Here is a 23050-nt window from a genome sequence, read left to right on the forward strand (position 1 = left end):
ATCATGTTGTGCCATCCCCTGTGGGGTAGGGTAGGGACGTAGACGTTTGGGAGTCGGTTCTCACTTGTGCCATTGGTGGAAGAATAAACTCCATGAAAGGCTGATGATATCTTTTTAAGGTTTTCAAGTTTATTTTTTTTATTTTTATTTTATTTTATTTTTTGTCTGCAATCTTTATGAATAGTGACCATAAGGATTTAAGTACCCCTGGTCCCTTTGATGGTACAGTCTCTGCATAGTTGACAACCGCTGGAACCTCCTCTGACAACCTATGTTTGGAAATATCCAAGAAAGATACTAGTGTAATTACACTGGAACCCTATGCTCCAGTGCAGAAAAAACCCAAAAGAAGTAAATATCGTCTTGACCCAACCTTGACTCACTTCGACTCCCCCTTTGGTAGTGGAAGTTGGTCAAGATTTCTAACCATGGAAGCTGACCAAAATATTTCAGCATTAAAATTAGAAAATATCTATTAAATCAGCATCCAACAGCAGAAATGTCATTCAGACAAATAAAGGAGAACTCTTGGCTTATAGAAGCCAAACAAAAAGTCAGTCTGAAGACTATTTGTCTTTGAAAAATATAGATAACATTAATGTAAAGTGGAAAAACATGATACTATGAACAGCATTCGGGGTACCATTGTACTTACTGAAAATAACAATGAACCAATCGAAAAGAAAATGCTATTAGACTCTCAAAAAGAGATACCCGAAGGTCCAGGATTGTGAGGTATATGTTGTACCAAGTAAAAAAAGCAATAAACAGATATTAAAAATAGCAAAAATAAAATTTTGGGGTGAAGATCTACTTTAAAAAATAAAAATCTTAGGCCAAAGCAGAGAGTTAAGACCCTATGTCCTGAGGCCACTGCAGTGTCAAAATTGCAGTATGTGCACACAAAGAAAAATTGTAGAAATGAACCAGTATGCACTTATTGTGGATCTACTAAATATACCACACAATGGAAGTGCAATGAACCAAAGTGTATAAACTGTGGGCAGAATCATCACGCAAGATCCGAAGAATGCATGTATCACATATCCAATACGGAATTAAAAATGTTACAAGAAAGAACAGGGATGTCTATAAAAGAGGCTAAATTAGAATTGAAAGTGAGAGGAATTAAAGATCCTGCTAAGAAACTTACGTGTTCTTCGATAACAAAAACCAATAATGAAACAAAAACACATATTTTTCAAAAATACATAGAACATTTTCCTCAGTAGACTGAACTCTTTGTACAACAAGCATAGTAGACAGATTGGATTGGAATACTATTGATGACTTGTATACCAGTGATCATTTCCCAATATTAATTCCGTTATTACAGAATAATCCCGCCAAGCATGTCCCTCAATATAACATTTATAAAGCAGATTGGGAACTATATGAATTCCACACCAGGAATATCCCATCATTTGAATATATACAAGATCATAATGAAACAGATAGATTTCTTGTTGATTTCATTAAAAATGCTGCTGATAAAGCAATATCAAAATCAAAATCTCATCCAACAAAACACAACGTCCCATGATGGTCTGAAAAACTAACAGAATTAATAGAAATAAAACACCAGATTGGAAGACTATTAGATAATTTGAATAGAAAGTTCAGCAAACTAAATAAAACATTACCAGTAATAGAAGAAAATTCACAAAAACCATATTATTGTTAGAAATTGATACATTAAAACCCGTATATAACAAAATATCCGCAAAATTTCAAGAAGTAATTCAAGTAAGTAATTTCATGGAGGAATTATAGATCAGATCTCTCAAATAATACTCCCATACAAAAAATATGGGAAAAATTCAGGAAAATAAATGGTACCCATGTTAAACCACCTAGACATGCCATATTAAAAAATGGAAAAAGAGTACTTGATCCAAAAGAAATAAGTAATGTAATTGGAGAAAACTTTAGCAAGTGTAAGTAGTGATAAAAATTTAGATAAACACTTCTGCACAAAGAAAAATATAGAATCAATAAAAATAAATTTTGAAACAATAGAAGATATATATATATTATAATAAAGAAAATTTAATATGGAAGAGTTGGAATTTGCTCTCTTGAACAGCAATAAGGCTGCCCCTGGAGGTGACAACATTTGTTTTGAAATGATCTGCCACATAGCACCGTTGGCTGTCACACTTATTAGAGTTTTATAATCACTTATGCTTCAAAATTTATTTCCTAATGAATGGCACAAAGCTATAATTATTCCTATCCCCAAACCTGGAAAGGATCCCAGTAATGTAAGCAATTACAGACCAATTTCTTCAACAAGTTGTTTACGCAAATTACTAGAGAAAATGGTAAATGTTTGACTAGCATGGCCCATTAGAGAAAATAAAATTTTGACTCCCACTCAATTTGGGTCACAATGTAACAGATCTACAGTGGATTCTCTGTCTAGCTTGGAAAACCACATACGAAGAGGATTTGGACAAAAACAAGTTACTGTAGCTGTCTTTTTTGACATTGAAAAGGTGTATGATACTACATGGAGATATGCAATATTAAAAATGCTGCATAAAAACAGCATCCGTGGACATTTACCCAGGTTTATCCAAAACCTTCTGACGAATTGCACTTTTCTAGTGAGAGTTGGTGATGTATTGTGAAGTACATTTCCACTTGAAAATGGTGTTCTTGAAGGAAGCGTCCTTGGTGGCACACTGTTTACTCTAGCAATAAATGATATCAGTAATAATCTACCTATTGGAACAAAAAGTAATCTCTATATGGATGATTTTGCAATATATTATTCTGCATCTCTCATAAAACATACAGATCGATTCATTAATAAAACTATAATAAAAATAGATGAATGTACCTTATCTGTAGGCTTTAAATTATCCATACTTAAGATTTAAGCAGTCATGTTTTATAAAAATAAAAAGTAGAAGAAAGGTGAAGAAATAGATTTAAAAATCAGAAATCATTCCATACCAATTGGCCAAATAACAAAATTTTTGGGATTAGTATTTGATACTCACCTAAATTGGAAAGCTCGCATAACACAAGAAATCAAAATATAAAAGAGCATTAAATCTGATTAAAAAACTATCAAACACTACTTGGGGAGCCGTTAGACATACCCTTGCTGTATTGTATAAAGCAACAGTGTTGTCTATCATTGATTATGGCAGCAAAATATATGGCTCAGCATCAGACACAATGCTGAAAACATTAGACCCAGTTCATAACTAAAGCCTTTGAATATGTTCAGGAGTCTTTAGATCATCACCAACCTCATCTTCACAAGTTGAACGTGGTGAACTACCACTCTCTCTCCATAGAGTTTGTAAGAATGAAGAGTGCCTAGAGAATTCAGAAAAGTGATTTTCCAACCAAAAAATTATTTGAACTAAGAGATGTATTTATAAAAAATCACTCACCACCTTTCCCTCTTAGAGTTAGGAGACTCTTTGAGTCGTTGAATGTAAATGTGCAATTGCCTTCAATGGTAAAATTACCTCCTCCTTGGACTATGAATAAAATAAGGATTTGCACACACACAAAATATTAATCAAAAAGTTATGCTGTAGTATCCCAAGATAAAATTTATCAGTTCTCTCTACCTGATAATGCCTCAGTATTTACAGCTGAGTTATGTACAATAGCATCAGCCATAAAAATAGTTAAAGAAACCTCTTGTAATAATTTTGTGATTTTTAGTGATTGTAGAAGTGCCATTGAAGCCATTCAGAGTTACAAACCACAAAATCACATTGTACATCAAATAAAGTTATTACTCCAAAGGTTATATAATAACAATAGGAAAAATATAGAAATATGTTGGGTCCCTGCCCTCTCTAGGAGTTAAGGGAAATGAAGAGGCTGATAAAACAGCTAAAGAAGCAGCCTGTAACGACCCGAGTGGGCCGTTAAGCAGGTTCTTTACCATACTCAGGACGGGGCTGTCATGACTGACGGCAGATGTAACAAACAAAGGAGGAGAAAACAACAAAAACAATAAAATGAGCTCAATATTAATTTATTTTTAAAAATATTTACAAGTGAGACAGGTCTGGTAAAAAGTTAAACCATAAGCATAAAAAAAACCAAGAGGCAGCACTAAACAAAATAAAGTTAAATAAACGATTAACTTCATAATTCAGAAAGTAGCTTAAAACAAAAAAGGCAAAAATAAACAACAGCAGGCAGAAAAAAATACCAAACATACGTCCTCCATCGGGGCACCAAGACAGCCCTCAGCTGCACAACAGGGACAAAACCCACCAACCAGAATACCCGATGGAGACGCCAGGACAGCCTCACGCTGTCATCAAAGATGAGCAGCTCGTGGTCACACGACTACTCATGGTCACACTCCACCTCTCTACGACGTGCTCCAATTTGCTGCTCATAAACTCGACCAACGCCGACTCCAAAAACTGCCTGCTGCTGCTGCCACTGCCGCTACCTCGCTGCCCTACCAGACCCGACTGACGAAAAGAAAAACGGCAGCTCACCGACGAGAACATCAAAACAAAAAAACTTGAAGGTAAGGAGGCAGCAATCCACAAAAGGGAACGAGCGGGGAACCAGCAGTTCCCGCAAAACCATCACTTAACGTGACACCTCCCACCTAAAAAAAAAAAAAGATTATTTTTTTTTTTTTTTACACTCATGATCCTCTAATGCCAGAACAACCCCGCCAGCCAAAACAGAGCCGTCCTGTCACGGTCGCCATTGTAACGACCCGAGTGGGCCGTTAAGCAGGTTCTTTAACATACTCAGGGACGGGGCTGTCATGACTGACGGCAGATGTAACAAAACAAAGGAGGCGAAAACAACAAAACAATAAAATGAGCTCAATATTAATTTATTTTTAAAAATATTTACAAGTGAGACAGGTCTGGTAAAAAGTTAAACCATAAGCATAAAAAAACAAGAGGCAGCACTAAACAAAATAAAGTTAAATAAACGATTAACTTCATAATTCAGAAAGTAGCTTAAAACAAAAAAAGGCAAAAATAAACAACAGCAGGCAGAAAAAAATACCAAACATACGTCCTCCATCAGGCACCAAGACAGCCCTCAGCTGCACAACAGGGACAAAAACCCACCAACCAGAATAATTGATGGAGACGTCAGGACAGCCTCACGCTGTCATCAAAGATGAGCAGCTCGTGGTCACACGACTACTCATGGTCACACTCCACCTCACGACGTGCTCCACTTCGAGGCGTGCTCCAATTTGCTGCTCATAAACTCGACCAACGCCGACTCCAAAACTGCCTGCTGCTGCTGCCACTGCCGCCTCCTCGCTGCCCTACCAGACCCGACTGACGAAAAGAAAAACGGCAGCTCACCGACGAGAACATCAAAACAAAAAAACTTGAAGGTAAGGAGGCAGCAATCCACAAAGAGGGAACGAATGGGGAACCAGCAGTTCCCGCAAAACCATCACTTGACGTGACACAGCCCATTTGACACGAACCAATGTAAATATCCAAGTTAATGATTATATAACACACATGAAAGTAGCATTATAAACAAATGGCAAAATAAATGGAATGAAGAACCTGAAAATAATAAGTTGAAGCAAATAAAACCTGGAGTTATAAAATGAAGTTCATCATACCAAAGAGAGAAAGACGTGAAAGTAATTTTAACACGTCTCCGAATAGTCCTTAAACGCCTACTGGACGTATCATACGTCGACTAAAATTGTCTGTTGGGTGTCAAGTGGACGTACCATACATCGACTAAAAATGCTGTTTTTAAATATTCGCGGAAAAATAATTATAGGCCTAGTTTGCGAAGGTTTTAAATCACGCGCCTTGAGGGATGCTGGGAGTTCACGGATCAAGCTATTGTTTTGTTTATAAGCGTCACCCAGACGCGCATGCGCGAATTTCCTCCTTCCCGTACCAGGAAGCATCAGCGCCGCATCGTCCAAGAGCAATTTTTTGACACATCCGTGTTTTGCAGAACTTTGGCGAGTGTTTGCATATTTGTGAGGCAACAGGACGTTTGCAGAGATGTCCCAACGTCGTCAGGACCGTGAAAGGCGCATACTGCCTGTCGGTAGTGAGCGTGTGAGACGAGTTTTAGACTGGGATGCTGGAGAGGGACCAAGCACCCAAGATGACCTAGCTTCTCAACGCCTTGTTGTGCGGCCACGTGTGACCGAAGGGGACCAAGGACCACATCCCATGCCTTTTACGACCCCTAGGAAGCATCGGGGTGTCCTGAGGGGCATCCGTAAATTTTTGAAAAAAAACTTTTTCCTTCGCTGAAAATCCTGGCATTTCTTGAGTCACTTTGTCGTAATTTTTTTGCCGTTTTATATTATTCGTTACATAAAGTGTTATACATCAAAATGTGCGCAATTTCATGTAGAATACAACAAAAGATAAATCATTCTTTTAGCTTTTAACAGTTTTGAAATATTTTCATTTAAATTACGATAACTGACAAAATTTTAACATTGGTCAATTTTGACTCGACCGAAATGCTCGAAAAACGCAGTCGTAAGCCAAAATTCTTACATTCTAGTAACAATCAATTATTTACCTTTATTCTGCAACAAACGGAAAGTCTCCAGCACAATATTTCGATTTATGGTGAATTTTTGTAAAAAAAACTTTTTCCTTTGCTCTGCAAAAAAATCCTAGCATTTCTTGAGTCACATTGTCATAATTTTTTTGCCGTTTTATATTATTCGTTACATAAAGTGTTATACATCAAAATGTGCGCAATTTCATGTAGAATACAACAAAAAATAAATCATGCTTTTAGTTTTACCATTTTTGAAATATTTTCATATAAATAACGATAAATAGAAAAAAATCAACCTTCGGTCAACTTTAACTCGATCGAAATGCTAAAAAAATGCAATCGTAAGCCAAAATTCTTACATTCTAGTAACAATCAATCCTTTACCTTCATTTTGCAACAAACGGAAAGTCTCTGGCACAATATTTCGATTTATGGTGAATTTTTGAAAAACTTTTTCCTTCCATCCACGAAACTCCGCTAAAAATCCTAGCATTTCTTGAGTCACATTGTCGTAATTTTTTCGCCGTTTTATATTATTCATTACATAAAGTGTTATACATCAAAATGTGTGCAATTTCATGTAGAATACAACAAAGAATAAATCATGCTTTTAGCTTTTACCGTTTTTGAAATATTTTCATATAAATAACAATAAATAGAAAAAAATCAACCTTCGGTCAACTTTAACTCGATCGAAATGGTAAAAAAATGCAATTGTAAGCTAAAATCCTTACAGTCTAGGAATATTCAGTCAATTTCCTTCATTTTGAAACAATTGTAAAGTCTCTAGCACAATATTTCGATTTATGGAGAATTTTTGAAAAAACTTTTTTTTACGTCCGTGCGTTACGAATTCATGGATCATTTTGTGATAATATTTTCTCTGTGTTGCTTTAATCGTTTTACAAGCTGTTACATACCAAAATCATCGCAATTTAGTGTACAATACAACTAAAAAAATTAACTCATTAGCTTTAACCGTTTTGCTTACAGCGATTTGTATACAATTATATACGATTTTTTTTTTTCTGTCATATATTCCAATATTTATTTATGATAATGATATTTTTTCATTTCTGATGGTTGCATACTAAACTTCAGGCAATGAGAAAAAAGGAGCCAAAAATGAACTCTTAATCTTAAAAACTAAGCGTGCTGTGATTTTTGAAAAAACTTTTTTCCGCTGGGGCTAGCTCCCGAACGCCGCTGGCATACGGGAGACGTTTTTGTAAATAGGGCATATGATATTTAAGGGTTAGTGAGCAGCCCACATGAACCAGCTCCCGAATGCTCAGAATGCAAAGTGATAATAACAGTTAAACGTGTTATGTGAATGCCCAAAATACAACCCACATCTGTTATCAACTTTTGGAAATGGATTGGTTGGTGAAGTTTTATCAGAATCTGCAACATTTTCAGTTGACTTAATTTTAATATTCATGAGGAAATGTGAATTAATTGATAAATTATAAAGAGTAATTTATGAAAATACAAAATCTCACCAGGCAAATATAAAAAAAATCCGAATTTTAAAAAATCTTAAGTTACTGTATTCAGAATTTTATCATTACTCAGTTTTATTTATTTTTTTAATTGTACAGATGAAACTTGAGTAAATGTATTTAATGTGTGCATGTGTTCTAGTGTGGAAGCATATGCCTTTTTTGCATATTTTTAAAATTTCATTATTCGTTCATCATTTAGTCCTAGTGCTTAGCCTAATTATTGCTTAGATCTGGTACTCCATTTCATTTTAATCTTTTGGGCCAGCCCTGTGAGAGCTGTTAATCAGCTCAGTGGTCTGGTTAAACTATTTTAATAACAATAATTTATATATTTCATCTTAATCGCTGCACTGAATAATCCTGATGGGTTCTGGCGCTTGGTCTTCAAGACCTAAATTTCATAATCAATCAATCAATAATATTAAGTACATGGAAGATAGCAGATCAACAAATTACATATCTTTGAAATTCCATTTTAGGGTGAAATGTATTTCAACACACCCTTGGTTTATTACAGATTTGGTGCTTTGATGGTCTAATTTAATAGGTTTTATAATTAACAGAAATCTACTCTAAATATTATAAGCAAAACTTGAATAGAGAGTAACTGTGATGTTATACCTTATATCATCTTTGTGAAATTGGCATTTGAGTTGTTGGGAAACTTTTTCTTACAGTATTAACTTTAGCAAGCACTACCTTATTTTTTTGGTAAGTGTATATGATTGCAGAAACATAAAAGAGTTTAACCCACATACTGGACTTCTTTTATACTTTTTGGGCAGTGTTCAACACCTAGCACTTGCTTGTTTAGAAATGTCTTATGGTTTGTTCATATCTAGGGATCGATAAAACTACTCAAATATCTGTCATCCAATTTCTTATAATTTTCACATGACAATTGTAAAAAAGTTACTAATTTTTAAATAATAAAGAAACATTTTTGTGAATTTTATGAAAAATTAAATTTTTACTTCCAGAGAGAGAAGAAAATAAAATCAGATTATTAAAAGAATGGGGAAGCGAGAATATAGGAGCTCTTTCAGTGCCGAAAGTGCAGCCATCACCTAACAAGCAACAAGCAGGACCACTGGACACTATACCAGGAAATGCTGCCATGCCTGAAAGGATGGTAGATCCAATATTCCTGTATTTGAGAATATCAGAAGTAACAGGAGATAGGTTGTTCCACTTAAGTTGTAAGGTAATAACATTTTAAAAGAAAAAATAATGAAGATTTGGCATTTAGTCTGTAAGCATCTGGAAAGAAAGTAGTCAGATTCACACTATTATGTTGAGATGTGGAATCTCAGTGACTAGGGTTATCAACCTATATCCTGTACTGGCACGATTGTGCCATCTTACCAAGTGGTTTTATGTGTTGCATGGTTGGATTGCTTTACTTGACAGGACTCGACTCTTAATTCTCCCCATAATCATTCACAGCTAAATATATCCTCTGAATCTTTGTTTTCTACCCTGTCCTTGATTTTTTGTCTTCTACTGACAAAGTCTAAATTATTGGTTTTCCCTTTCATGTCTGCCTGGCTGCCAGGCCCTCAGTGTGTCTGTCATGCTTATTATGTCATCACAACTCATACATGGTTGAAGGAGTTTATGTCAAACTTGGTACAGTACTAGGATAGCCAGCCCATTGTGCATAGCTGTGCATGAAGAGAGGTAATTTGTTATATGGAGAGCTTTTATTTGGAACATATCATGGCAAATGAAATGGGCAATATAAATATAAATTTTAATTATAAAGGTTAACCTTTTAAATATATATAAAATTTTGTGCAATCTTATGTGTCTTTGCTAGAATGTCACTCAAACATGATTGCAATACTTGAAAGGAAATGCCTGGATGATGACACCTATATTCAGAAGTTTGTTACAACTTTATGCCAATAATAGTTTTCATTACAATGCTGTTGATTGCCTGTAAAAAAATTTGTTAATTATTGTGTCATTACAACTACTGACACTACCTTACTTACGAACAAGTTATGTTATGAATGGCTGTTCGCATGTTGATTTGTTCAAAAGTTGATTTTTAATATGTAGTGCATAATTTTTGTTGATGTTTACATTCAGTTTTTGCTCTGGGTGCCTATTCTGCTAGTAAGAATTTTTGCAAAGAACAAAAGAACATGAGAAAGAAGAAGAACCTGTTCCTTTAAGCCCTTCCCTGATTAGCACGAGTATTCTCGGGATTAACTACCATGCATTTTGCTTGCAAACACAAAAATATTTGTTTATATTCTTAAAATATTCCTATTTATTTCTATGTAACCAGTTTAACTCAGTCTCTGATAAATACCCATTTTCTATATTTAGTATTTTTTTAAATCATGCAAGTATCCCTTTAACGCCGACTGGACGTATTTTACATTGACAAAAGTTGTCTGTCAGGTGCCGAGTGGACGTAAAATACGTCGACTACAAAAAGTTTTTTTAAATATTCGCGGAAAAATACTTATAGGCATCGTTTGCGAAAAATTTTAAATCGCGCCTTGAGGGATGCTGGGAGTTCACGGATCACGCTGTTGTTTTGTTTACAAGGGTGACCCAGCTGCGCATGCGCGAATTTCTTTCTTATCCCAAAAGAAAGCATCAGCTAACTCTGCTGAAAATCTCAGAAATTCTTTAGTCACTTTGTCGTACTTTTTGCACTGTTTTCTATTAGCCGTTACTTAAAGTTTTATATATGAAAATGTGCACAATTTCATGTAGAATACAACAAAAAATAACTCATGGTTTTAGCTTTTATCAGTTTTGACATATTTTCATAGAAATCACGATAAGTGCCAAAATTTCAACCTTCAGTCAACTTTGACTCTACCGAAATGGTCGAAAAATGCAATTGTATGCTAAAACTCTTACATTCTAGTAATATTCAATCATTTACCTTCATTTTGCAACAAACGAGAAGTCTCTAGCAAAATATTTCGATTTATGGTGAATTTTTGAAAAAAAACTTTTTCCTTACGTCCGCGCTAACTCTGCTGAAAATCTTGTAAGAGCCTGACGCTGTCTCTTCCAAATGTGTGTGTTCATGTGTTCGTCATCCATCGAAGTGGACAAGACAACAAGAGCATCTCATTTTTTTCTCTAAAGGAACGCGATTTCAACCATACAATATTTTGGTCTGTTTCTCCCTAACCATGTTGTCTTGATGTATGTACAATCACCACTACTTGCATTGCCATGCAAGCATTCTGATCATGTACTCATAATGTTCCAACTTATCTTCTGTATCAAACTGTGCGTATGTTTCTGTTTGTGAAGACGCCAAACGTCTCGCCGCTCCAATGGCCGACGAACACACGAACACACACGTGTTTGGAAGAGACGGCGTCAGGCTCTTACAATCTCAGAAATTCTTTAGTCACTTTGTCGTAATTTTTGCAGTTTTCTATTAGCCGTTACATAAAGTTTTATATATGAAAATGTGTGCAATTTCATGTAGAATACAACTAAAAATAACTCATGGTTGTAGCTTTTATCAATTTTGACATATTTTCATATAAATCATGATAAGTACCAAAATTTCAACCTACGGTCAACTTTGACTTGACCGAAGTGGTCGAAAAATGCAATTGTAAGCCAAAACTCTTACATTCTAGTAATATTCAATCATTTACCTTCATTTTGCAACAAACGAGAAGTCTCTAGCACAATATTTCGATTTATGGTGAATTTTTGAAAAAAAAAATTTTTCCTTATGTCTGCGCGCGCTAACTCTGCTGAAAATCTCAGAAATTCTTTAGTCCACTTTATCATAATTTTTGCACCATTTTATATTAGCCGTTACATAATGTTTTATATATGAAAATGTGCGCAATTTCATGTAGAATACAACGAAAAATAATTCATGGTTGTAGCTTTTATCAGTTTTGAAATATTTTCATATGTCATGGTAAGTGCTAAAATTTCAACCTTATGTCAACTTTGACTCGACCAAAATGGTCGAACAATGCAATTGTAAGCTAAAATTCTTATATTCTAGTAATATTCAATCAATTACCTTCATTTTGCAACAAACAAGAAGTCTCTAGCACAATATTTCGATTTATGGTGAATTTTTAAAAAAAACCTTTTCCTTACCTCCACGCGTGCTAACTCTGCTGAAAATCTCAGAAATTCTTTAGTCCACTTTATCATAATTTTTGCACCATTTTATATTAGCCGTTACATAAAGTTTTATATATGAAAATTTGTGCAATTTCATGTAGAATACAACAAAAAATAACTCATGGTTGTAGCTTTTATCAGTTATGAAATATTTTCATATAAATCACGATAAGTGCCAAAATTTAAACCTTCGGTCAACTTTGACTCGACCGAAATGGTCGAAAAATGCAATTGTAAGCTAAAACTCTTACATTCTAGTAATATTCAATCATTTACCTTCATTTTGCAACAAACAGGAAGTCTCTAGCACAATTTTTCGATTTATGGTGAATTTAAAAAAAAAACTTTTTTTACGTCTGCTCGTTACGAATTCATGCATCATTTTGTGATAATATTTTCTCAGTGTTGCTTTGATCGTTTTACAATTTGTTATATACCAAAATCATCGCAATTTAGTGCACAATACAACGAAAAAAAAAACTCATTAGCTTTAACCGTTATGCTCACAGCGATTTGTATACAATTATATATGAAATTTTTTTTCGCGCTGTCATATATTCCAATATTTATATATGATAATGATATTTTTTTCATTTCTGATGGTTGCATACTAAACTTCAGGCAATGAGAACAAAAGGAGCCAAAAATGAACTCTTAATCGTAAAATCTAAGCGTGCTGTGATTTTTTGAAAAAAACTTTCTTTCCGCTTCGGCGCTAGCTCTGAAACCCCGCCGGCATACAGCAGACACTTTTGTAAATAGAGGCTCGGCGTTTAAGGATTAATAATAAAATAATAATACTGTAAGATTAAATAATATGTAACTCAAAGAGAGAGAGAAACTGATTTTCTCCCCTCCATTCAGGACACCCAGACCTCATTTAAGCAAAGATAGATGCTCAGAATTGATACTATTGAAATATTAAAATGATATTAAAGTACTATTGAAATTATATTAAAATAATATATAAGTGTTTCAGGATGACAGTATACACATTTTATGATGAGGTAATAATTTACAGTACTAATTTTCAAATATTAATATTAAGTTTAATAAGATTAAATAATAACATTGAATAAAAATAATTTCTCTCTCTCTCTCTCTCTCTCTCTCTCTCTCTCTCTCTCTCTCTCTCTCTCTCTCTCTCTCTCTCTTATTTATACGAGAGAATTTATCTGACATGTAATATGTACGTATTTCTTTTGTATGATAAATAAATGATTTAATTAATAAGCACTAATTTTAAAATATAAGTTTAGTAAGATTAAATAATAATAATAGTAATGATATATAATATTTTCCATGCATTTGTGTAGTAAATTATCTAACATTTTAAACAAACAATTAGTGATTCCTAGTCTTTTTATCCTCGACTTGAGAAAGGAGGGGGGTTAAATGTCAATTTACTTTACAGTTTGACAAATTGGCCGGCGGGGAAGAATTGTTGCCCTCAGAAGCTCAAGGATTTCAATCTTTTGATATCGTAAAGAGTTATTCTTCTCTCTCTCTCTCTCTCTCTCTCTCTCTCTCTCTCTCTCTCTCTCTCTCTCTCTCTCTCTCTCTCTCTCAAAGGGTAGAATGTGAAAATGGATAGATAGAGAAATAGATGCTAGTTCTCTCTCTCTCTCTCTCTCTCTCTCTCTCTCTCTCTCTCTCTCTCTCTCTCTCTCTCTCTCTCCAAAGGGCAGAATGTGGGAAGTGGATAGATAGATAAATAGATGCTTAGTTCAGCCCTCTCCCTCTCTCTCTCTCTCTCTCTCTCTCTCTCTCTCTCTCTCTCTCTCTCTCTCTCAGGAAAACATACTGTTTGTGTGTGTGTGTGTTCATTGTGTTTTAAAATGGAAGACAAAAAAACAAACAAATTTTTTTGTTGTCAGAGAGATTAAAGAGACTTTGTCGACTAACCTACCCACCAGACAGCTGCTTGTGAGCCTTGTTTGTATGTGGGGACGGGATACGCTATTTCCTCGAGTTTCTGGGCAAATTTTCGTGCTGAGTCAGTGTTGGCACTGAGGATTGGTACACTTCTGGGGTTTACTTCAATGCTTTCAGAAGGAAGTAAAGACTGCAGCAAGGTTGGTGTAGTTGACTAACAGCTCCTGTCTTTGCCAGGCATTGTCCTACAAGCTCCCAGGCTTACAAGGCTTTTTGGTTGAACTTTCATGTTCAGTTGACCTAGAGGAAAGTGAAGGTTCAACTTTATTTTTTCTCTTGAGTTTCCCAGACTTCTCCAGTTGAGAGATTGACTCACTTTCCATCACTCTTCCATATTTGGAAAGGAGTTAAGGGGAAGAAGAGAAGGGGAATGCAAGAGCAGTATTCTCTCCCCCCGCAGCTGCCATTTATATGAGAGTGCCTGTCTCTTTTGAGTCCCAGACAACTAATCTCTTTTCCAGTCCAGTTCCTCCCTTATTCTCGTCTCACAATAGGACCTCACCCTTAGTAGGGGTGTGTGCAATGCTGAGATTGGTGCTAGAAGACAGTAAGAGCAACTTCTCTTTCAAGAGACTAAATATATTGGTCGTCTCAGAAATACCTTAGCTTTATTCTGTGGGAGGAAGGTCTTTTCGTTCAGGACTTTGTTGGGTATTGATTTGTCCTGGCGAACTTGGTGGAGCTTTGGCCAGAGGACAGCCATCTTTCTTGAGTTTAGTGGTGATGAACTTCAAGGTTTTTATCCTCTTTCTGCCCAGAGAGTGAGCAACTGGTTTGTTGGTGTATGGCTGCAATTAGTCTTTCCTTTGGATTCTTGCATAAGCAAATTTGGGGCGGTTGCGCACAAGTTCTTGTTATATCAGGGAAAACTCACAGGGTGATGTCACTATTCTTTAATTCCCTGTTGTTCTTGTAGAGGTGGGTTCCAAGGACAACTTCACCAATAGCAGAACTATGAGAACCGTATATGAGAATGCCAATAGGTTCTTTCCCCTAGGGTGGTAGGATGCACTTCTGGGCACTGCTCAGAGCAGTAAGTCTCACTTTAAGTCTGATGCCCAGATACCTTTTGACACCAGCTATACCAATGAAGACAGTTAACAGGGATATATGGTCCCTAAACACCTGTATGGCGGTTAATCGAGACTTCCAAATCCTGAGCTTATACATGGCTACTGTTTAGCACAACAGGAAGCTTCGGAGTTTCTTTCTTCTCCATGCTTCTTTGGTTTAAAACATGGAGAAAGGCTTCTTTCCTGGACGGCAACCTCGAACCTTACTTCTACTCCGTGTCAGCTTTTATTACATGATCAGCTGCAGGTTGATTTCTTTCTCTGGAAAAGTCTAGGCTGCTGGTGTCCATGCTGAGTCACATCCGAACCTGCTAGCTTTGTGGTTCGAGGTCCTAAGAGATATTCCTCTCTTGTTAAACCTCAGATTCAGCCTCTTGTAGTCTGGGTATCTCTAGGCGTTAAGAGTTCTGGCACTTCATGCCTGGATGTTTTCCACCCTCTCCCCAGACAAGAGGGTTCTTTATTGGCTCTACATAGTTCTTGGATACTTTTGTTCCTTGAATGGCTGTCTACAAGACTAGAATCATCCCCGATTATTGGTGTTAGAGATGAAGTGTCTCTGATTAGACTGCTTGTCAGCAGGTAGCAGTGTTTTTCCCTCCTACCTTTGCAGTGAAAGCTTCTTTCCGCTCCAGCTCTTGGAAGACGTGGTTAGCCTTAGACCAGGGTTTGATTCTAGGAGTAGATCTCTTCTTTTTGAGGGAGATCTTTTGTACTCCGGAGAAGCTGCACGCCTTTCTCTCTCTGGAATTGAGAACCCAGAGGATCGTGACTGTCACCTTTGGAGTATGATTCATAGTGTGCAATGAGTTTTCAAGGGTTATCATCAAACATAGGTCTAAACCCAGAGACTGTCTCATTTAGCCCTGACATTAGTGTAGATATAAGCAAGTCACCCGGGCACTCCTATTTATGGCACTTGGAAAGAATTGTTTGGAACTGTCCCAAATTTAATAATCATATTCAGAACTGGTGGTCACACCAGTTTGAATGCTTCTCGATATCTCCACAGAAAGACTTATTAGTAGTGACTTGAGATGCTACTGAGTTCTATTTGAGTGCTGAAATACTATCTTAAAGAACTCGACACCTCAGATTTGTATGTCAACAGCTCTTTGGTCAGTACTAACAGACTTAAGGAAGGAGTTTTCTGAGTACACTGTATCTCCTGGTTCCGTAAGTTGATCCACATGCATCGTCTCTTCCAGTGTGGAAGGAGAATTGCAGCCCAGATGAGAGCCCATGACAGTAGGGGCATCACCCTGTACTTCACACTCAGTAAGAAACCTGTTGGCTTTAAGGCATTACGTGTGGAGAGAGGTGAACAGGTGTGATCACCTACAAGATGTTTTAAGTAGGGAATGTTGCGCACTGGCCTTGCACACACTTTCTTTGGACCAGTGATGGCTCCTCAGTGGGTTGGATAGGGAAGCCAGCTCTCTTTAAGACAGGTAGCACCTTGTCTAGGTATCCAGGAGACAGGACTGGGTGACTGTTTCTCCTTCCCTCCGGCAAAGAGAGTCAGAGTATCTGTGAAAGGTTAACAGGACGGGAGTGACTGTTTCTCCTTCCTCTCCGGCAAAGAGAGTCAGTATCTGTGAAAGGTTATAAGTAATAGAGGGAGGAAAGAGGAAATGTTAGTCAAAAGTATAAGAAAGAAAAAAGTATACACTGTATATACAAAATGGATGGACGTGAATGCAGGTTAGATATCTGACTGGGCACCAGTCTTTTCATTGTCAATGAAGGGGTGCAAGTCCCCCATTTTCTTTGCAAGGGGAGAGGACAGACAGTAAAGCAATGTTGTTGATCAAATTTACTTATTGTATTCTCTAACACTTCAGTATGGGTTCTTATAGCCTAGTTGAGTAGTGGCATACAAACCCTTTACTTAGTGGTTCAGAAGTCTAGCAACTGTTGCATCTCGTATATGCATTGTGCTAGAGGTGCTAAATGGACCAGGAAGGTAACATGCCAGGTTGGGCGAACCTACCAGTCAATTTAGAGAGTACCCAGATTCCTCCCACCAATGGGTAAGTCTCCTGTGTAAAGAAAGGTTTGTATTTTGTATAGGTTCAAATAGCAAATTTTAAAAGTAATGTGTATTTTTCCTAACATACAAACCTGAAGTTCTTTACATGAATGGCCCACCTCAGCCCACCCTCACTGGGTCGGAAGGCAAAGTGGAGCGCAGACTAACAGGAGGGAAGGGGTTCCCCCTGCCTGATGCTAGTTTACTATATTGTCAATAAGTTTGAATGGCCATTCCAGCTGTCATTTGCAAGCTAAATCCTATGTAAAGAACTTCAGGTTTGTATGTTAGGAAAATAAAATAAAATTTTTAAAATTTGCCATTTTGTGCTATGCTGAAACATATAACTGAAGTAAACAGATTAAAACCCACACCATAGTTGTTGCAGTTATCAGTACATGAAGAAAGAAATGTAGCAGGGTATTCTTCTCTTTGAGAATGGTGCATGCTCGAATAACACATACTTGATGGTCACCATTTCTGATCCAGTTCTCATCTTTAAAGAATTCAATATTAACAGTGAAACATACAGGTACTTTGTGTTGACTGCTAAGATTGTAATCAAAAGCAATTGACAAGTATTGAACTCACCCTCAAAAGAAGTCTTGCCGCGATCTTCAAAATTTGTAGTCTGTACAATTTTAAAGCTGTAGTTTATATTATGAAAAGTGATTAATTTTATTCTTTTATATGAGATAAACCCTTTGGGTTAGCACTGCAGACATAAGATTTATAGCTCAGTGGTCTGGTGTAACTAACTAAAAGTTGTTTCATGTCAAACCAGTCAATTATAAAACTGTAATTCACAGTGGGAATTAGCATTGCAAATTAAGGCTAATTATGATTGATGGGTTCATCAGTCATAAATAACCCTAATTCATAGTAGGAATTTAACTTGGAGAAATAAAGGTAAATATGATCTTTATGTTTTTTATGGAAAACCTAATTATTTGCTAAATACTGCAAATTTTTTATGATAAAACCATCAACCAGAATTAACCTTAATTCAAAGAGTTGAAAAGTTCTTCTTTGGAGGGTGGATAGAGCTGTCGCCTGGCATGCTGTTGGCCCAGCGTTTGACTCTCCTACCTGGCTAATGAAAAATTAGAGGAATTTATTTCTGGTGATAGAAATTCATTTCTTGTCATAATGTGGTCTGATCCCACAATAAGCTGTAGGTCCTGTTGCTAGGTAACCAGTTGGTTCTTAGCCACGTAAAATAAATGTAATCCTTCAGGCCAGCCCTAGGAGAGCTGTTAATCAGCTCAGTGGTCTGGTTAAACTAAGATATACTTAACTTTTCAAAGAGTTGAATTCTTATAATTCTCGTTATGTTTGATGAACCCATCAGTCATAATTAGCCTTAATTTGCAGTCAATTCCATGGCAGATTAAGGCTAATTAACTGATTAGTTTTATGAAAATTCAGTTTTATATTTAAACTTACAAGTTGCTGTAAAGGCCCAGTGGCTCTAAAAGAGGTATGATACCATAATAATAGTTTCTCTTTATACATGTAGCAAGAATGATTAGTTTATAAAGTGATCTAAGGACTGTGTAGCAGGGAAAAAATTGATATTGGTTTTTTTAATGTCTGGAGCTTAAGTTACATGACTATCCTCTTTTGATATAGGAATTTCATTTTACAGGTGAATGTGAAACAATATTTGGAGAGAGATTTCAATAGAATAGCAGTACTCAGAGTGTGTGATGGTACGAGAACTTTGAAAAATTTCAGAAAGGTAGGACTCCCTTACATTGTTTGTATAGTTCTTAAGCGTTTTGATATTTTGTATTTGAATTTCTGCAACTTCATTATACTTTTGGGGTATTTCATCTAGTGACTAAAGGTAATTTGACTACTATGTTAATTTAGTGCATGTAAATTTGTTTCACTAAGTTATAGGTCTTATGCATACTTTTCCTTTATGACTGAATAACCTCACATATATTCAAAGTTATTGAAGCAGTCCATTGGGTTTACTGTATAAGTGTATCTTCATATTAATGACTCATTGCTTTTGAAAGAAACATTTGTATGTCATATATTTTTATTAAACTATTTAGTTCCTGTGGCTTCTGGTTAACATTACTGTATTCTGTAAAACTGTAGTTGTTCATATGTGGAACAAACCTAGGTCTTAATGTGAGGATAAAATCTTCTAGTGCCAGCTGGAAACTGGTAAAAAACATAAAATTGTAGAACAAGGTATTGGTGACACCGGTGTTTGGCCAATCGGATGAGAGCAGAGGCATCAGCCGAACTCCCTTAACCTGAGAGTGCTGTGACGCATTCATTTTCTTCTTTACCACCTTGCTAGAAGGACGCCGTTGCTGCCCATCCTTCCAGAAGCCAGTGTTTTCCTGCCCATTTTTCTCCTTTGGTTTACTTTTTTTGTTGTGAAATATTGCTATTCTGTGTTTTGTGCATTAGTACTTTTGATAGGGTAGTCACTTGTTTCATCCTCAAGGAGTTACCTTCCTTGGTCTACCAGAGCTCCATGGTGATCAAACTAATATCAGAGAATTCTCTTCTAGTTGGTCTTTTTAGCCAGGTATTGTGTCATAATGATTAACATTATAACACGTGATGGAGTATATAATGGACTCAAAGAGAAGAGGCACTTTCCTTATCGTCAGTGAAGTTGAACCCAGTTCTTCCAGCATCAAAAGAACCTGCAAGAAAGAGAAGTGACTATTGTGCATGCACATCCACCCTCTAGTTTACAACCAGGCCGTTAAAAGGCCAAGGAGCCATTACTCTCTGTTTGGTCAATAGCTTAATGGTTCACGCCGTTACCAGTGCTCCGAAAAAAGCTGACTTTTTTCTCCGTTTTCATTATCGAGGATCATGGAAACATAAAAAATAGCAGGATAATTGCTCAATATTAAGTTCCAGTTAAAAGTTTTAGTTTTAAACTTTTGGAATTTATAATTTGTGTTAAATCCGGAACCTGACTCGATGGTTGCTAGCCTACCTAGTTTCGTAAAGCGTTGATTGTTACCTGGTTTCGTAAAACAAAAATTGTTTTAAATTGTAATTAAATGTTTTAGCTAAAAAAAATGTTCCACAACTTATTATAGAGAATCCTTTCAGATTATACAATGTCTACAATAATCTAGGCAGTAAGTGAGAATAATTCCGACTAGATTAATAGTTGGTTAGTTATAAATGATTTGTTTAATCAGACCTTTGAACTCTTTTAGGGTTCTTCTCGGGATGTTGTCTGTAGCCTACGTCCTTGGATTACATATCCAACACTTTCGCATCTTTATAGTTTGAGCGCCACGCCTACCAGAGATCTGAGTTGTCAGGAGCGCTGACAGCGCGAAAAATAGTTTTTTCAAGAATTCAGCAAAAATAGAAATTTTATGCCAACAACGTTCATTTTGCTGTCCTTTTTCTCAATGTTTATATTTTATGGTGGAATAGTCAGAATAAGAGTCCCAGCCTCCTAAATACAAAAAAATTTGAGTTATTTAACAAACAAAAAAAAAATCTTTACTTTTTTTTTACATTTTTGTTCGTAGCCCAAAACTATGAAAGTCAGGCTTTTTTTTTTTTTTTTTTTTTTTTTTTTTTTTTTTTTTTTTTTTTTTGAGAAAGCCAACAAAATTCTCCAAATATCGACGTATAAAATAATGAAAAACGAATAAGCACAGTTGGTGAAAAAATTGATAGAAAAGAGGGTAAGAAACAGAGCACGCTGCCCGGTGTACGGTGAGAATTAATGCTAGAAAGTTATTTTTTTAAGAGCTTTATCTCGGTTATTTTTCATAGGAATTGCTTTGTAAATATTCAGAAATGTAGAGGAAAGGTTGAGGAATACAGTGAGAGTCAAGAGAAATGATTTTGGTAAAGGAAACAGTTTCATTTTGACGTTATAAGTTGATCGAAACGAAAAAAATGTTACCGTTGTCAACATTATGGTTCGTAGCTCAAAAACTATAACAGTGAGGTGAGTGAATTAATTTTTATGAGAAAGCCCGCAAAATTCTCTAAATATTAACATATAAAAGAATGAAAAACGAATAAGTACAGCTGGTGAAAAAATTTATAGAAAAAGAGGGTATGAAACAGAGTGATTCCAATAATGTAATCCCACATACAAACCCCACATTTTATAAAAAATGTAAAAAAAAAAAAATGGAAGATACAAGAGAGAAGCGTGGATAGCATCAGCTGATTTCATTGTGAGAATTTTACTACGCCAGGGATTTGCGCATGCGCTGCACATGGACTGCTTGGCTGGCTTATTGATGCCTGAGTTACACGGTCCAAGGTATGCTTTAGCCTATGGAAACCACAAATTGTCTGAATTAAAAAAGAAATTTACTCCTAACACACGTATGAAAAATTTCGGTAAATTTTACGTAGCGGTACGTCAGTCGGGTAGGAAGGGGAGTAGGCTAATTTTACATACCACTACGTCATTTGGGCATAAAAGAGCTAAGTGGCTTAGCTTAGACTGAGGACCCTAGGATCAGGTAATAACAATAACTGGGCAAAGTAAATTGATAGCCTAACAATAAGGCTACATATTAGTATAAATTTTTTCCTTTTCATATAAGCCTGTGGACTTAAGCACGAGCTAAATAATCCAGGACTAGCCCAGGCATTACCTTATATCAAGTTAAGTGATAACTTTTCATGAAACATCCTATTTTTTTACTAAATTGTTAGCCTAGACCATTTAACCTAGGACTAGATGAAATCATAATCTGTGCTGGATGAAATGGTAACCTAGCCTTAAGGCTACATACTAAGGTATGGTAATTGTGTTTTATGTAACCCATACACTTGAGTGTGAATTAAATAATCCAGATTAGGCGGTAGCCTAGATTAGAGTAAGTTATAGCCTGGCTATAAGGTTACACATTAGTGATTATTGTTTTATATAGTAGACCAAATAGTCTATGATTGGATGTAAACAACAACCTGGGTTAGACAAAAAATAGTTGACTAACCGTAAGGTTATATATTAGTAAGTTTTTTGTTTTTATATAGCCTAGCCTATACATTTAAGAGTGATCTATAATAATCTGTATTAGGCAATACCCTATACTAGGTTAAGAAAGAACGAATAAGCTTAGGATTATACATAAACAATATCCTAGGCTCAATAAAATAACCTGTAAGGTACATTTTAGTAGGGTCTTATGTAGCCTATATCCTTAAAGGTAATATAAACCTAGAACAGGCAGTAGCTAACCATATTAAGTAGGAACCCCCTTTTAACCCTTAAACGCCGAGCCTCTATTTACAAAAGCGTCTGCTGTATGCCGACGCGGTTTGAGAGTTAGCGCCGAAGCGGAAAGAAAGTTTTTTTCAAAAAACCACAGCACACATAGTTTTTAAGAATAAGAGTACATTTTTGGCTCCTTTTTTCTCATTGCCTGAAGTTTAGTATGCAACCATCAGAAATGAAAAAATATCATATATAAATATTGAAATTTATGACAGCACGAAAAAAAATTTCCTATATAATTGTATACAAATCGTGCTGTGAGCAAAACGGTTAAAGCTAACGAATTATTTTTTTTTCATTATGTTGTACACTAAATTGCGATGATTTTGGTATATAACAAATTGTAAAACGATCAAAGCAACACACAGAAAATATTATTGCAAAATGATGCATGAATTCGTAACGAGCAGACAAAAAAAAATTTTTTTTTTTTTAAATTCACCATAAATCAAAATATTGTGCTAGAGACTTCTCATTTATTGCAAAATGAAGGTAAATGATTGAATATTATTGGAATATAAGAGTTTTAGCTTACAATTGCATTTTTCGACCATTTCGGTTGAGTCAAAGTTGACCGAAGGTTGAAATTTTGGCACTTACT

The 23050-nt window shown here is 35.8% G+C and overlaps 2 protein-coding genes across 2 annotated transcripts in view; one reads left to right on the top strand and one right to left on the bottom strand.

The window, feature by feature from the left end:
• Window positions 1-23050, bottom strand: part of LOC136831403 (uncharacterized) — a 475267-nt gene that overhangs the window by 248239 nt on the left and 203978 nt on the right. The gene's annotated exons all lie outside the window — the stretch shown is intronic.
• LOC136831405 (uncharacterized) overlaps window positions 8989-23050 on the top strand; it is a 139217-nt gene continuing 125155 nt past the window's right edge. The window contains exons 1-2 of the mRNA XM_067091788.1: window positions 8989-9231; window positions 18850-18942. Of these exons, the coding sequence (XP_066947889.1) occupies window positions 9145-9231; window positions 18850-18942 (180 nt within the window). The 5' untranslated portion in view covers window positions 8989-9144. The remainder of the gene's footprint in view (window positions 9232-18849; window positions 18943-23050) is intronic.

This window comes from Macrobrachium rosenbergii, chromosome 48 (genome assembly GCF_040412425.1).
Source record: "Macrobrachium rosenbergii isolate ZJJX-2024 chromosome 48, ASM4041242v1, whole genome shotgun sequence".
NCBI lineage: Eukaryota > Metazoa > Arthropoda > Malacostraca > Decapoda > Palaemonidae > Macrobrachium > Macrobrachium rosenbergii.